This window comes from Vipera berus, assembly GCF_964194415.1.
Source record: "Vipera berus genome assembly, chromosome: 7".
Classification (NCBI taxonomy): domain Eukaryota; kingdom Metazoa; phylum Chordata; class Lepidosauria; order Squamata; family Viperidae; genus Vipera; species Vipera berus.
The window spans coordinates 23,629,277-23,647,611 of NC_138209.1; the positions used below are offsets into that span (position 1 = coordinate 23,629,277).

The 18,335-nt window shown below is 34.5% G+C and overlaps 1 protein-coding gene across 1 annotated transcript in view; it reads right to left on the bottom strand.

Annotated features, from left to right (window-relative positions):
* The window catches only part of COL25A1 (collagen type XXV alpha 1 chain), a gene marked incomplete at its 3' end in the record, with an annotated part of 303,888 nt that overhangs the window by 126,627 nt on the left and 158,926 nt on the right, over window positions 1-18,335 (bottom strand). The window contains exon 3 of the mRNA XM_081332774.1: window positions 13,037-13,101. Within this exon, the coding sequence (XP_081188900.1) occupies window positions 13,037-13,101 (65 nt within the window). The remainder of the gene's footprint in view (window positions 1-13,036; window positions 13,102-18,335) is intronic.

The following is an 18,335-nucleotide window of genomic DNA, read 5'->3' on the forward strand; positions in this document are numbered from 1 at the left end:
GTGATCTATCAGGATCTAAAATAGAAAATGTTTATGAGATAGAACTAGAATGTGTTTATGTATCTATTAGGCTCATTTTAGACACTATAATTTGTGCACTGACATAATGGAACTTTGGTTTATGATCCCACATTTGATGTTAAAAGAGTTTGATTATTCTATTTAAGAATTAAGAATTAGCTAAAATTTAAAACAGAATCTGGTTGTGTATAAATAGTGGTAGATTGATAAACATAGGCTGTGGTCCTGTCAGTAACGTGTGATGTATTAGGATGTGAAACAGACAATGTTTATTAGGTAGAACATAGCTACTCAGCCACTGTGTACATGTTAGATGCTATAGTTTTTGGTGTAATGAAATAAGGGAAATTTGGGTTGTGAATATTATTTGGGATGTTAAAGGCTAAATTTGAATAATATAATTAAGATATATATCTATGAGAAGGATGTTTTGATAATGTAACCTGAATTATGTACTGAAAGCTCTGTTACTGAATCTCCAATTACCCAGTCACCATGATGCTTTCTAAATATGTAGATTTTAACTGGAAAACCAATAAAACTTCTTTTTTTTAAAAAAAAAACTTTTTACTTTCTGTAAATTTAACTTTAATATTAATTCAAATTTGGGATCAGGTAAGATTGAACAGTTATGATTCAGATCCTATCATGATTCAAGAGGTACAAAATAGGATTGCTTTTTATCATCTTTACTATTCAACCTAGCCATAGATGCATTGACAGTAGCATTTAGTTCTATTAATCAGATTTGTGGTATGAAATGGGACATAAGACATATCTTTTAAATCTATTTGCAGATGATAAAACTTTTACTCTCAAATGCTTCTTATCCAGTCAGCTATACTGTATTAAGCTGTCAGCTACATCCAAAAACTCAAAAGGAAGTCTCCATTGTTTTAGAGATTACAATGGTATATAAATCTTTAAAATATTTATACATCACTATTACTAGAAATATTAATAAAATATTTACAAATAACTATATATCAACATAGAAGAAATTAAATAAGGAAATGAAAAAGTGGGATTCAAAACATTTCAGTATTTTAGGGTGAATTGCAGCAGTAAAGCTGAAAATTCTTGCATGGTAAACTTTTTATTTCAGTGCCTTACAGTGGCAGTTATAGAACAGGCTTCAATAATAGTGGCAACAATAAAAAAAAAAGAAAGCATCTGCTTTCAAGCCAAAAAAAAAATCGAGAGTAAAGAAAATAATTTTATACAGACCTCAGAGGCTGCGACATGTCCTTATTTGTCAGTATATTATCAAACAACACAGTTAGGACATATGATTCCATTTACTATGGGAAACTCTTCTAAACAATGGATTCAAATTGAAAACTATGTCAGAGCCAAATAAGTTTATATATCAGTAGGTTTTTTTCATCCAAAACATGTTTCTAAAATAAAACAGATGGAAAATATTTTACTAAAACAATGCTTTAAATTTTGAATAATAAAAACATAGCTTTGATAAAGGACATTTCTCCTTTAATTCCTTTGATAATCTATTTTGATCAGTATAATTATTATCGTTTGGTTATAACAGAACATTTGAGAGCCTATAATCTTTATAGGCTAAAAGATTTTCATATCAAAGATGAACTTCTCAATGAAGATCAGACAAAGCAACAAATAGGCGATAAGGTAGAGTGGCTTTTTTTAGTTTTAACTTAAATCTGTTCTGGGCAATAGAAATGTTAGGGCTTCAGCAATAATGGCCTTACACTAATTTCGAGACTTCAATAGTTCATTATTTAGGACAACCAAAAGGAACAATTTCAAAAATGTATAGGTTATCATTGCAATTAGAAATAGGAAATCCACCATATGAATTAAAGAAAGCTTGCGATATTGATCTTGGTAATTCCGTTCAGGAAACAACTTGTCAACAGTTATGGAAAACAGGTGGATTCATTTCAAACCATTTAAATGACTGATCATTACCATATTTGATGGCAACAAATTCCCAACAAATTATGTTCAGTGTAAATTGAACTTCCTTTATTCAGTCCTGGATCTCCCTGCTTTTGAGAAAACACTGATGAGGTAGAAAGATTTCTATATCCACATTTTACAAGCTACATATTATACAGGGTTATCATATCTGTTCTAATCTGCCTTTCTTTCTTTCCTAAAAATAATGTTACACTCTGTCCTTTTAGGGAAGCTGTTTGGTTTTGGTTGCCTGTTTTCCAGCTCTGAAATCTCCTTGTTAACTGTAGTGAATGTCTTTCCTTATATAGTTAGATTCTCTGAGCTATAAAGAAATAGCACTTGAGACCCATAATTGTTAAAATTAATATTTTATTCATTTGTTATGTAATATGTTCCATGCCTTTCTATTTAAAATAGCCAGCTAAGAACAATATAATCAACATAACTTATAATTCAAAGTTATTTAAGGCTTAGAAAAGAATATTAAAAACAGAAATCTGATAAAATATTATTTTCAAATAACACAATACAGTAAGAAGGCAAACCTACTTTGTAAGCAAACTGATGATGCAAACTTAGAAGGCTAGCTGAATCTTTGCTTGGGTTGCAGCTCCCAAAGTCTTGGCTTAACCACCAAATAGATGTTTTCAAGAGCTACCAAACGAAGATGATGATGATAACTTTATTGTCACTTTGAATGTACACCAATCGGCATACATCAAAATGAAATTTCATTGCATACAGCTCTCAAAGGGTCACCACCTCCAATATATACTCCTTGTTCGTGGCCCGCTCAAATTTCACATTGTCCATTTTAGTCTCTAGGGAGTGAACGATGGCAAACAGGACAGATGGAAATGGGGCTCCATGTGGATTAGCCCTCAAGTTAGCTTGTATTCTGACAACCTCGCCTTCTTTCTGATCCTGACTCTTCCACCTTTTCCTTTAAGAGGCCTTGCTTCTTTTCACCCCTGGAGCATGCTGCCACCGCCACCAACTCCTCCAAAAGCCTCTCTCTCTTCCTCTGGGCCTGCTGACAGCCTCATCCAGTTCAAACATTGATTGAATGTAAATTAGTAAATTCATTATTTAAAATATATGGCATTAGCACAACTGTGCAACTGTGACTAAATTAGACTTTGCATAGCTCTATAACTGAAAAACTGCTAGATCTATTGACTAGTCAAAGAAAATGGTTGAATACAGTATACAAAGCCCAAGATAGTTCAAGATAATAATTTGATAGATTATAGACAGCTATGGAAATGGCCTTGAGAGCAGTATTCAGATGATCTTCCAAAAACAAAAGGACAGAAGCATTACTTGAACCCCAGTAATCAGATAACATAATCAGATTTGCAAGGTGTGTTAATATACTTTATCCAAAGCTTTGTTCTACCTTATTGGGCAATCTGTTTCCTGTTCTGCACAAATTTAGAAGACTGACATTTACTTCAATGAGTTTTTATGAATTTGAATTTGGTCCTCTCTATTTCAACACCTTCATTACTATATCACACTGCTACGTTTCCATATCTAATACAAAAAGTTATTACTTTGCATATTATTTTTAGAGTAACAAATAGTTTGCATATATGTACTTGCCAAAGAAGGCGAACAATGTTTATTTGAATGAGAATTGATAAATAACATAATGTTGAGTAAGTTTAGTCAGTAAGTTACCATTATTATCTAATATCTATAAATGTAAGAGGCAATGTTTCAAAAAAGAACAAATTACACATTTCAGTGTATCCCATTTTTAAAAAAAATGTTGCTTATTGGAAATCCCTATCCCAAATCCATCCTAACACCAGAAACTTATCAACTAACTGACTCCATTCTAAACTTATTTAGACTGAAAGAAGAAATTAAGAGCAACAGGTGCTTTTAATCATATACAGAAAAGAATACTTGATATGTATATGTTTGATTGTAATATTAAATCACACTTTGCACAGTTGAAGGACAAAAAGTCAAAATAGGTTATTTTCTGTCATCCTGTATATGGGGGAGGAACGCCTAGATAAATGATCCACATACCAGTAGTTGGAAATGGAAATGTTTAAGTAATTTCCTACTTAGGAATATATTGAAGACTGGTTAATGAATTGCACTACTTGAAGAAACCACAGCCAATTAGTTTCATTCAAAACTGATCTTTAAAATAATTTATTTTGAAATTTTGGTCTTGCATTATAGCACTGATTAGGCGTATAAACGGAGGCTATGCTGGTGAAGTATATTAAACATAAGTAATCACAGCTGTGTGAAGCCTACTCTAATCCACTTCTTTACACCAGTCTATGAAAAGTTTGAATGGTTAACTCTTAGTGAAAGCTAAAAGCTCAATCAATCAAGACTACTACCAATCAGAAGTCAGAATACCTGTCTGAAATAAAAACATACTTCTGAATAGAACCCTTTAGCAGTTTAGCAAGATGTGAGCACTTGTGCATAAATAGCTCTGCATACACGAGAACCTGCCTTAACTGTTCTGCACAACTGTGGCTGCACAATTGAAATAATCCGTAAATGAGGATACATATTTCTGTATTTCTTTGCTGCCACCTAGTGAAGTACAGAACTCAGGTGAGTTGCCATCTATTGGGAATATAGATTTTTGCAGTCTACATAGTACCCTTTTAGTTTTCCAGAGGACCATGCCCCAAGCATTAGGGTAGAATGGAGGGGGGGATGTTGAGCTGTGAGAATATATGATTTGGTGCCTTGGGGAAAAATATGTTTTTAACTATGTTTTATGGATTGTTGTGAGTCACCTAGGAATCATTGTATGATATAAGTGGCCATATAAGATTGTAAGTAATAAATTTTTTGGAGAGGCCAAACTGGCCTGTAAGAAAGGCCAAATGAAGAGCAGACAAGACACATGGCAAGATAAAGAATTACATGGCCAGTACATTTAAAAAATATCAGACAAAGCAAATAAAAGATCTGACAACAACAGGAAAATTGAAGAAAGAGACTGAGAGGCCCTAAGAACAAATGCATACAAAGCTAGGATAGAGTGGACAGCAACATGCAGCAAATGCCGTCTCTGCAAAGAAGCTGAAGAAAAGCAGGCCACCTACTTAGCTGCTGCAAGAAAATTGTACAGACTACAGACCACCGCATGACAAAGTAGCAACAATGGTGCATTGGAAGATCCTCAAGAAATACAATTTGCTGCAAGCAAAAACTGGTGGAATCACAACACAGAAAAAGTAATAGAAAATGAAGAAGCTAAAGAGTTCTGCAGTATCTGGAGAAGGCAGAAAAGAGAAGAACTGGATAAAATCACAAAACACAATGTTCCATAGTTATAGCTGCCTTTGGGTGCAATGCCAAAACAACTGGAATACTTATTGAATAACATCTGCCTATTCCAGGTTCTTGGGAAGGACTTGATAGGTGGATAAGAATGCCAAATCCAGTTTAAACATCTGGCTGACTGCAACCAACCATAATAATAATGAACTGTAGGCTATTTCACTATAAGTCAAGTATCTCAAGACCAAAAGAGCATAGTCTCTATTTATTCCAAGAAGCACAACAAAAATGGCAGGAAACATAATGAACCATTGATATGACTCAAGAGACAGCTCTTTTCTTTTCTTTTTTAAAAGAAGTCATTGATGTATATGAAGAAAAACAAAATGTATGTAAGGTCTGCTTTGAAATGTATTACAGACAGAAAGAGAAAATAATCCTCTTTAAAAATATGAAGATTGTGTGAAAGGAAACAGTGTTCTGTTTAAAGGTATTATCATCTTTTCATTTAGTTCCTCTTGCTTTGTGAAAGCAGAATGAAATTAAGGTCCTGTAAAGAAGTGCAAGATTAAACCAGAGATTGGAAGGAAGTCTAAAATTGAATTGAGCATTGAGATTAAAAAAATAAAAGTTCAAGAAATGTGTGTGCTTGTGAATATACTATAAATATTTTTGGTTATTATTCAGTTGATTTTATCATGGACCTGCTGATTTGAATCAATACCTTAACAGCCAGGCACATTTCCTATTATTTCTGTTATTCTTAATTGCTATTATTTTCTTTTTTATTTCAGGTGAAGAGAACATATTCTCATTTTTCAATTTTACTATTTTAAAACAACTGAAGAAATTGCATGGCCAAATCATCATTTTGCTGCCAAATTTTGCTAGGACAATCTTGAGAAATTGGGGCAATACCCAAAGGCATATAGCTGGCCACAATGAGAAATCAAATATTGAACCAACATGGCCATCCATACTTATGGTCTGCTATGTGCTCGTATAATGTATTTATATATGAATGGAAATAGTACTTCAAAGGAATTTTTTTATTTCAGATTAATAAATCTGCAATCCTATCCAGAATATATTATTTCATAATTGATGGCAGTGCCTCTTTGCAATACACTGAAGTCTGAAATTTTTCAGGCTTGTACATAACACTGACAAAAAGGTGCCACTTAGTTAAGGAATATTACAGTTAATGACACTCTTAATGTAGTGCTATTTTTTCTTGGGTGCCTGCACTAATGTAGGGCTATTTAAATAATTAGCACAAAGCAGAAGTACTTACAAAGTAATTTTTAGAAGTTTATTGTGCATATTATTAAAAGTTAACAAACTATGTCCTGGGATCTAAGACTTCACATTAGGGTGACATTAGCTTTTGTAGACCACAGATGAAGTAGATTGTAGACCACAAAAGTATGTCATTATAAATCAATTAGTCTAGAACAGGGGTCCCCAACCCCCGGTCTGTGGACCAGTACCAGGCCACGGCATGCCAGCAAGTGGGCTGCAAAAAACAAGCAAAGCCCCATCTGTGGGTTGCAGGCAACACACAAAACCATGCCCCCTCCAGTCCGTGGAAAAATCTCTCTTCACATAACCGGTCCTTTGTGTCCAAAAGGTTGAGGAACTCTGGTCTAGAAGGCGCTACAGGATCCTTTGTTGTTTTTACAGCAGTAGACAAACTCAGTTTCACCTCTCTTAGAAAAATGCAGTTGTAGCAAGCTTTATTTTTTTAAAAAAACCACCCTATTAATTATGAGTAAAGTTTAACTCTATTAGAATACAAGCCTGCTGTAGGAATTACAGATGAAGTTCCCCACAAATGTTTGAATAAAGAAAAGTGATATGCAAGATGAATCTTCAAGTAATGTTTTAAATTATTATGTCTTTTAAGAATGTTTAAACTTAATAAACAGAATTCATATAATGGTTATACTGACTCCAAGACATATATTGCTGTATGCAATTAGTTTTAGTTGCATGATTCTGTGTACAAATTTGCTAAATGAAATAAATAAAATTTTCAGCAAAATAAAAGGACAAATTTGTATATCCTACTCAACCATAGTTAACACAAAGACAATGAAAAAAACCAGGTTAATAAAAGCTTTCCATAAATATATGATTGAATAGTTACTGAATAGCCATTTCTTCCTGGTTGACCCTGACTGAGTTAGATGAAATTAAATAATATTGGTTAAGTATTCACTGAATGATGTAAGATACTCTGTATTTATTCTGTACATTAATTGGAAATGTAACTCAGCACACTGATGTCTCCTTTTACAAAAGAGAAGAACATATAGACCACAATTAGATGGGGAATACAACAAGTATTTTGGAATTCAAATTTTCTTCATCAAAACTTGCAGAATATAAATGTTGCTATATGTATACTGTATTACTGTGGTCATATGGCTACCATGACATCAATGGAGGCTGTTGCCTTCCCACCAAAGTGATAACTAATTATTTACTCAAATTTGCATGCTTTCAAACTGCTAGGTTGGCAGGAGTTGAGACGAGGATGCGAGCTTACCCTGTTGCTCAGGTCTTGCACCTGGGTTGCCGGCTTTTCAGCTGACAAGCCCAATGTCTTAACTGCTACCACACCACTCCATATGACCGTGGAAATGTCTTTGGACAGTGCTGGCTCAATCACTTGAAACAGAGGCAAGCACCGCCCCCTGTAGTAGCAGAATAAAATCCACAAAAAACTTTTTAAAATGTGTATTTACCCAGTAGGTACATCCCACTGACTTCAAGGGAGATGATTGCTACATAAATGTAATATTTCAGTCTAGTTTCCCATTTATTTTATTTAGCACATGGCATATCATTCATGGACTAGCAATATATATTTACATTTCACCTAGATTAATAAAACACAATAAAATATAAATGTTAGATCTATGCTCAAATACCAATATCAAGGCCAGCTAACCATTGAAGTGCAGCAATGATACTCAATTCAGTGAATTTATGCTTTTTAGTCTCATTTAGTCTCATTTAGACACTATTTCGATTACCAGTCATTCAAAAAGATGACACTAGTAAAAATTTCATTTTCCAACCAACACGGGCATTTAGGACCAAATTTTGTGGATCGAATAACAAAAGCCTTCAGTGTGAAACTGATTAAGTTCTGGTCAGTTTCAGACAGGAGCAGAGCCAGAGGAATCTAATGATTACCAGTCATTCAAAAAGATGACACTAGTAAAAATTTCATTTTCCAACCAACACGGGCATTTAGGACCAAATTTTGTGGATCGAATAACAAAAGCCTTCAGTGTGAAACTGATTAAGTTCTGGTCAGTTTCAGACAGGAGCAGAGCCAGAGGAATCTAATAAACTAATTAAAGTCACAGAGCTGACTCTATTAATTTCCTATTAGCACATTTTATAGAACCACTGAATTGCAGAGAAAAGCAACTCAGAAAAATATAGGGACAGCGAGAACTTTACTTGAATGAGATAACCATGATCTCTCTCTCTCTCTCTCTCTCTCTCTCTCTCTCTCTCTCTCTCTCTCTCTCTCTCTCTCTCTCTCTCTCTCTCTCTCGCATTTAGGAATAAAAACCAAGTCATTGGAACAGAATACTAAATGAGAAGAGGGTACATATGCTTACAGAGATAAGGAGATGAGAAATAGAATCTTAAAATGTAATTAAAAATTTATCTTCAAGATTTTTGTGACTTTATCCATATGTGCAGAGCACCTGTAGCAGTTTAGTTCAGTTACCTCTTATGCAAGACAAGCAAAGTTAAACAAAGTCCACCATATGCCTTGATAAATCCACACATAAATATCTTCATTTCTATGAGAGATTCAGTTGTACAATGTGCTTTGCAAATGAAAGAAAATCTCCTAAGCCAGACATTATAATACAGAGGGAGAAAATAGATTACCTGAAATGATGTTTTATGAAAAGTAATTCACAAAAACTTCAGAATAGCTCTTGATGGTTCTACTGAATGGATAGTTTGAAGAAAGCTACTGTTTCTCTCGTAGTATTGTTGGACTGCCTCCACAAACTTAGCTATTTCTCTGCTGTAGTAGCAAAAGCTGAAGTGCCTTTTTTCCAAATGTAAAGAATAATGAGCAGCTCCCAGGAAAAGCATGGATGGTATGTTGTGATATCTACCATTGTGTTGCTATTGATGTGAGAAGTACTCCTAGCCAAGGAACTCCGATTCATTTAAAATTGAGTCAAGATGGACATTCTAGCAAGTAGTTTGTTGTTGTTATTATTACTAACAATTTAATGCAATTTCCTCTAGTCACCAATAATACATTAAAGAAGGCGTGTCCAACCCATGGCCTATGGGTTGCCTGGATAACTAGTAACGCGGCCTCACAGGTTAATAAAAAAATATAAAAAGCAAATGAAGTTTTTTATTTATATATATTAACTATCTAATATGTTTTATATGCAGCCCAAGACAATGAATTTGTCTTCATTCAATGCAGCCTGGGCAATCCAAAAGGTTGGACAAGCATAATTTAAAGTAGACATGTCAAACTCAAGGCCTGTGGGACAGATGCTGCCCGTGATGTGTTTAGTGTCAAGTTTCCGACGTATGGGTTTTTCAAGTGACTCTGAGGCATTGTTTAACTTAAAAGTTCTTTATTTAGTCTAATACACTGGCAAATGTTTGCTTGAAGGAATCTGGAATCTGAAATCTCCGCCCCCTTGCACAATATATTAAACACAATTCTCCACCTTTCTAATTTTGTCATTAATCATATTCTCCAATTAATTTAAAGAATCAGTTTCCCTTTCGTTAAGACAATCGCCAAGTTCTTATCTTCTTTAATTTTATATGGCCTTGAGGTACAATCTTCCTCCTCCCTCCTCCCAGCCTTAACCCTATCTTTTAAAGCAATACACAAGTTTAACATATGAAATAACTGCTTCTTCATCTCTTGTCAAGCAAAAATATTCGATGTTAGACGCGTTGACATTTAGATCTCACCTGTGGGGCCACCCTGGAGATGGCGAGGGGCTGGCCCCCACCACTTCAGACCCAGCCCACCCCAGCCCAGCTGGGCACTCCCACTGGGCATGAGGACAGGAGGCAGGGGCTGGAGGTGCCCAGCAACAACTTCAGCTCATTGGCCCCTTGCCCCTCATTTGTCAGCAGTGATGGCCAGTTGGATGTAAGCCTGGGACATCCAATAAGCAGTGCTCGACCCTGTCCCACCTGCACCGCACTCACCAACCAAAATTTAGCAATAGGCTATATGTGAATTCTGCTTGTTGGTAAAACAATTGTGAAATGGATTTTAGATTTCATCTCTGTTTAATGCCTAATGATCTTTAAATCTTGATTTCTTGTTAATGGACTAATGGTCTTTAAATCTATGGTTTAACAAACAAATTATGGTCAATGATGTAGACCAGTGGTGTCAAACTGCCAGCCCATGGGCCGGACGCATCATGAAGAAACCATGCCCACCCCATTGCCGGCAATGGCAAAAAAGCTCCAATACATCGCACGTCGTCATGTGATGTCGCGAGTTTGACATGTCTGATATAGACAGACACAAATAACATGAATTCAGAATTTGCAGACACCCCACAAATGGTCACCTAAATTGAGATTTTATTGTACAGTAAAGGTTGTAGAATATAAAAAATGTAGTTTTTATTGATTTACTATTAATTCAGTCCAAAAAAGGAATGAAATGGATGGATGATATTGAAAGAGTGCATGGTGTGGAAGATATTATGAGGTTGATCCCTGGCACCATTGCTGACAATTCCTTTTCCAGGATAAAGGATCAATATGCCATTTTTACTTAATATACAAACTTAGCATATTCTGATTAGTATATACATTTACATTTTTAAATCACATAAATTAAACCATCATGTAGCCTTTTGGATGGATAAGGCTTCAGCTGAGCACTTCCATTCTTTTTCTTTTTTAACAAATTGAGGCAAAATATTATTATAACATTATAATGTGCTGTTATAAAATAAAATTAAAATATTCATTGCTCTATCTAGCATACTATATTAAATATTTATGCACACAAGTTTTGAAATTAAGTTTAAAAATAATGTGTTTTTCTCCTTGCCCCTCAAAATGAGTTGAAGTTTAAAAATTGATAATAATAAAACTGACTGCTTTTTGGACAGAAATTGGTACTTTTAACATATTGGTCACTTTTACCCATTATTGAAAACACCTTTTTTCCTAATCTTGAGAAACAGAAGATCCAATAGTACAACAGTTGTACTTACGGGAGGTCCTGTGAAAAGAAAACAGAAGAAAAGAAGAAATACATATAGACTTGTGAGCTTTTAAAATACTAATATTATTTGAAGATTAGTATTATTCATTGCTAAACATGATCACTATTAATTATTTAAAATTATTTTCAGCATCAATACAGCATTGAAAATAGTGCTTCAGATTTTATATAAATGTAGTTCCTTTTCATTATTCATTAAAACAGTATCACTGTTTTAAGAGTTACATTAATATTAATGAATTAATTCCTTAAAGTAGAATTCCTTAAATTCTACTTTCAGGACTGAAAAAAAGTCAGGTAAGGCTTAAAACCATTTTTTAATTCATTCTGAAGTGCCATACTCCTAACATTTATATTCTTCTCAGGTAACATTAACCTTATATTCTACCATCCATCTCCCAAGTAAACTCATATTACTTTTTCCCCATAGCATTTAATTTTAGAATAAAGGTAGAGTTGGTTGGATCTACATTTTTGCCATCTATTTTTGCCAAGATGAAAAAAGAGCCAAAAATTATTCTTAAATGTCCTCTCCTTTTTTATTTCTCTTGTGCAAGATCCCTCTTAAAATGAAGCAATATTAGACATTTTCCTAATTTTTTACACACCATTCGTGAGACTGTCACACAACATAAAATATTTATTTTAGCCTTATTAAAAGAGGTAGTGATAACCATCAGATCAATGACTTTATTATTTTTTCTTTTTTCTCTTGACTTCATGTTGCAAAAAGGCATTTAGAACAGTGGATATTGAAATGTGATACTAATCAGCTAAAGTAATTTCTTGATTTTATTGGCCTTAATCTAAAGATATATTTAATACACAGGATCTTTTTCCTAACAGAAAACAATTTAGTTTCCTTTATTAATGTCATATATTTAAACGCATACCTTATTGAAATCCCTTATTAAAATCCCCAAACTTTAATTCGTATGTGACACCAGCATCATGTTTTCCTGCTCTTTTCACCTCTGATCCAATGATGAGGAATAAATTTCTATGTTGTGTTTTATACCTTTTATGTTGATTATTTTATTGTTGAACTACATAACAGTGTATGCAAATAGAGCTAAAGAGTAAAATTACCACGGGCCAACTCACAACAGAACAATTCAATTATTTAAAACAGTTTAAAAATTATTTTAATTTTTGTCATTCACATTTCATTTTATCCCATCTTTTCATGCTTTCTTTAATGATTTAATTCCACCATTTCTTCTGCGGCAAGTTGTTCCAAGGTGAGTTGGCCTAGACCCCTTTCCAGGCACTTGGAAATTTCATTCTCAAGTGCATCAGTTGCCATGGCAAGTGGCAAAAGATTGAAAAGCTGTAGCCCCAATTATCTATAGGGCAGAAGTTGTTCAAGGCAGCCCTGTTTTATTATCCCTTTTGTGTTCTATAATAATCTCTCATCCCTCATTGAGTATAGTTGTTGAGTTAACAAAGGCAGCCAATAAACATCATTAACTTAATCTATTAGCAAACAGACCAGAAATAATATTTTTATATTATCCAAACAAAATGCATTACTTTTATGTTTAAAAACTTACCAGTTTCTCCTCTTCTTCCTCGTTTACCTCGTTTACCAGGAGGACCTGAAAAGAAAATATTATATAATTGGTAATATTGGAATACAATTTTCTAATCTCTTTCAGAAACTGCTTGTTAACTGTTTTTCAGTTATTAAGAGATATTTGGATCAACAAGTTTGACACATTGGGTAAGTTTCTTTCAATCCTTAGCAAAAGAATTGAGAATAAATAGCAAAGGGGTAATTAAAACTTTGTTTTTAGAAAGTTACAAATGTACTAAGGGTCCAGATAAATTTGAAGTAAGATTTTCCCTTGTTTTCCATTGGATAGTACTTTTGTTTTTGAATATTTTAAAAAATAAGTTAAAATTTTAAAAATTGGACACTGGGAGATTACAATTAAAGGAGAAGAATATTGTAAGGTGCTTGGAGTTATCTATTTGTGATTCGGGTAGCCATATACTTTTTATTTTTTAAAAAAACACATTTGACTTATACTTACAGAATGAAATAATAGTCATAGAAAATATCTGACAGTTTTTGAATAAGCAGGAATTACAGTTCAGAATGATAACAAACCTGTTTTTAAACCTCTCATATCCTCTTGCATTACTTCTCTTTGAAGAGGAGACACTATTTCCCATTATCTTTACCTTTCAAAGTGTCCATTCATTATTTTTGCCTGTTTACGTTCTCTGTATTCCTGCCTTCTGTTCAGATAAATCCAGCTATTTAGCCTGGAATAATGACTAATTAAGAAAGTAGTGGGAATGCATAAAGACAAGGTTTAGGTTTATATAAGTGTTTTTTGGGGGGTTTCTGTGTTGGAATCCAGCATAAGTCCACCTGCCACTGGTATGTATTACACTGTAGATTACTCTCAAAGGAGGAAACTGGCTAATTTCAATTCACTGTTGTCTGTTTCCTGACTTACTTGATTTTGCTTTGAAATTATTAATATATGCCACCAGGATAGCCAATAGCAATATAAATCTATATGTAGCAAATATACTGTAATTCTGATTCTTCATAAACATGTATCATCTATGTCTGAATTACCATGAAATATTATACTTTCTTTTTCTTGAGTTAAATCAAGATTAACTGGTTTGGAAATAAATTGAAACTCTTTTGCATAAGCCATTTTCTTTATATGGGCAACTCCATCATTCCACAAAATTTTTCACTTTTAATAAAGTTCCTATCAATATGCTCTAGTTATCAGCCTGCCTGAGGACAACTTGAGACAGGTTCTTTATTCAAATATAGTAGAATCCCAGGTGTGACATTTATTTCCATTAGCACATTACACCTGTGTCATGCTAATGCATTAACTTACAAGTAGATCTCTAGCTGCAATTTAATGTGTTGGTTTTAATCTACAAAACCCTTTATAGCTATGCATCTTGGTACCTATGGGACTGTCTTTTCCTAGCAGAATTATTCCTATCAGTGGATTCATCTCAGGAAAATCTTTAATGGGTTCCCCATTTTATAAGGCAAAGAGGCCCTACTGGTGCTGTTTTTCCATTTCTGTGGAATAGTCTTCTACTTGAAGCTAAATCAGCTTTGTTAATAGTTTTCCAGAAGCTGATGAAAATGGAACTCTTCTGAAGAATATTTTGCTATTAGGTTATATAATTTAATATGTATGCAAGTATTTCTCAGGCAATATTACCACCACCACCCCAGTCCCTAAAGTTATTCCCATGTATCTTTACTCTTTTATATAGGAATGTATTTTAAAAATACACTAAATTCACAGTACTTAATTGTCTGATGCATATATTCCTTTCTAAATAGGCTCTTGATTGTAACACATTACAGCATAATAAACCACTTACTGTCAGTCTAATAGCACACAGTAAAATGATCCCAAAAAAATAAATTAAAACTTTTCCAGATGATTACTTGATATCTTTTCATGGAGAAGATTTTTTATTACAAAATTGCCATTGAAAAAGTAGTCTTATGTCAGATTTTAACAGTAATGTTTAGCAGGGGAACAAAATATGAAGCCCCAAGCAGATGTAGTCCCAAATCCTGGAGTAAAGTTCCCAGAGACATTTCCAAATTTGTACAAAATTGTAGCTGTTAATGTGGTAGAATAGAAAATTATTATATGCATGATTGGAAAGTAATTTAATTTAATTGTAATTAAAGTGTAAATGTTAATTAATTCCAGTCAAATCTAAGAGCTGAGGTTTACTCAACATGCTACCTTTATGAGTTTAGCTTCATGCATTCAAAGTCAAGTGAGACCCTTGCTCTGGAAAAAGTTGTGCTCCTTTGATGTATGCTACAGTTATAGATAGATAGACAGACAAGCAGACAGACTGACTAATAGAAAATATTCTACATGCATATTATATTCAAAATAATGTAGTTAATCTTTATTAGATGACAAACCTTCATCAGTACCTAGAAGAACAAAATGTATATTAACTAATAAATACTTCTAAACCAGAGAAGTCCTAATTCCAAACTATAGTTTTTCAGCCAAACATACAGTATGTGACGTGAATGATGTGATTAAATAGGAGATTTATGTGATGCTCTTTTATTTATATAAATAAATTGAGAACGTCGTCAAGCTTCTAGTTTTTCTATATTAGTTTATCATTTTAACGTCAGTCCACATATCTAAAAATCCAGAAATTCAGCATTCTATTTTTGAAAGTGAAGGGACGCGGTGGCTCAGTGGGTTAGGATGCTGAGCTTGTCGATCAGAAGGTCGGCAGTTTGGCGGGTCAAATCCCGAGTGCCGCGTAACAGAGTGAGCGCCTGTTAACTCATCCCAGCTTCTGCCAACCTAGCAGTTCAAAAGCACGTAAAAATGCAAGTAGAAAAATAGGGACCACTACGGTGGGAAGGTAACAGTGTTCCTTGCGCCTTTGGTGTCTAGTCATGCCGGCCACATCACCACAGAGATGTCCTCGGACAAGCACTGGCTCTTCAGCTTTGAAACGGAGATGAGCACCGGCCCCTAGAGTTGGAATCGACTAGCACGCATGTGCGGGGGAACCTTTACCTATTTTTGAAAGAGACCATTCTAATACATGAAAAAGCTACAAAGCTGACTGCACATTTTATGAGTGATTTCTTAGACATAAAAATAAGAATGAAATAAAGGAAATGTCCTTCCTCAAAATTATACCATTTTTGAATCTTATACATCAAGTTATCACCATCAGGTTCTCCTGTTGTCTATGCCACACAGGCCCAGGTTCAGTCAGTTGGGAAGCCGTATTCTGGGTCCCATAGACTAAAGAATTTCACCTTGCAGGACACAGAAATACATCTACTTTGCTCTAATTCCTGACCAGTGGAATGTTCTCCCCCAGAGTTTCGTGTGGTTCCTCCATTCACGAAACTGTTGAAGACATGCTTGTTTTCCCAGGCCTTGCAGCCAGAGTAGTTGTAGAGCTTTGCTTTCAGTTTTGTTTTGTTTTTAGTTTTGTACTGTGCTCTTCTGGTCTGTCGATAATAATAATAAGTTGGAAGGGACCTTGGAGGTCATCTAGTCCAACCTCCTGCTAAGGCAGGAAACCCTATACCATTTCAGGCAAATGGCTGTCCAGTCTCTTCTTAAAAACTTCCAGTGTTGGAGCATTCACCACTTCTGGAGGCAGGTTGTTCCACTGGTTAATTGTTCTAACTGTCAGGAAGTTTCTCCTTAGTTCTAGGTTGCTTCTCTCCTTGACTAGTTTCCATCCGTTGCTTCTTGTCCTGCTTTCAGGTGCTTTGGAGAATAGCTTGACTCCCTCTTCTTTGTGGCAGCCCCTGAGACATTGGAACACTGCTATCATGTCACCCCTCACTCTTCTCTTCATTCAACTACACCTACCCAATTCCAGCAACCGTTCCCTGTATGTTTTAGCCTCCAGTCCCCCAATCATCTTTGTTGCTCTTCTCTGTACTCTTTCTAGAGTCTTGACATCTTTTTTACATCGTGGTGACCAAAACTGGATGCAGTATTCCAGGTGTGGCCTTACCAAGGCATTGTAAAGTGGTATTAGTACTTCACGTGATCTTGATTCTATCCCTCTGTTAATGCAGATGTTGCATTTTCCTTTAAGTTTATTTTTAATTGTAAGCCACTGAGAGTCATTTGGGGGTTGTGGGCAGTATGTATTAAGTAAAAGAAATATAAACAATCATAATATATAATATAAATAAATATATTCTGGCTCCATTTTCCCAGTCAATTGTAGTGGTATTAGTCTGTTATAAGAAAAAGGCAATCCTAGCTGACAACTCTTTTTCATTCCGGCTTAAGACAGAACTTTCTCAGAGGCTTCAGTAGAGTCCTATGTTCAAGGCTACTTTCATCATAGAACTTACTAAATGACTTTATGTCAGTCACTATTTTTCAAATTCATTTAATTCACAGGATTGTTGTGAGGAGAAATTGGTGTATGCATACCTCCATCCTTCAATTTCAACGCTTAGAAAGCACCCAACCAATTTAACAAATTAATAGAATTATCTACTTTGATGATTCAGGATAAGGGATACACAGAAACCAGCAAGTCTAGCCTAAAGTGAGCAAAAGGAAGAATCAGCAGAACTTATTCATTGGAATAGGTATTATGAGGTCATTCTCATCTATTTTTAAGAACTTTTGTACATCTATCTTTTAAAAAAAAACTTACATAGTTTACAAGGTTACATAGTCATCTCGGCAAACACAGAAGTAGCCAGTGTCATGTATTTGATAGACATGACTGAAAGACAGCTGGAATAAGTAGATATAGTTATTCTACACCAGCATGAAATGAAAGCCTTCTCATAGTTTCAGTTTGTCATTCCCCTGTGATACTACTATGTCATAACAAGTCATTTCCTTATGGAGATATAAAAACATTATTAGCAAAAGAACAATCTCATTTATGTGTCTTCAAGTACTGACAGTTGATTTGTATTGCTAATTGTGTTATAAGGGCAGTTGCCAAATGAAATTTATGGTAATTGTAGTCAGACAATTGCATTGCAAAATAAATAGCTTAGGAGTTCGTTCATGTTCTAATACAGTTCCAAGTGCACATAGCCAGAAATAGGTTTTAATAAATTGAACTGAACTTAATTCCAGGCAACTGTGTTTTTTGAATGGTATAAGGAAATCTTTGAAGTCATAGACCTGCCTAATTATGTTAAATGTATTCAAGGCTGAAAGTAATTGTATTGTGTTTAAGTAAATGCAGTCTGTTGCCTTCAGTATGTGAATGTCAAACTGCCAGCCCCTGGGACGGATGCGTCATGGCGAAACCGTGCCCACCCCATTGCCGGCAATGGAAA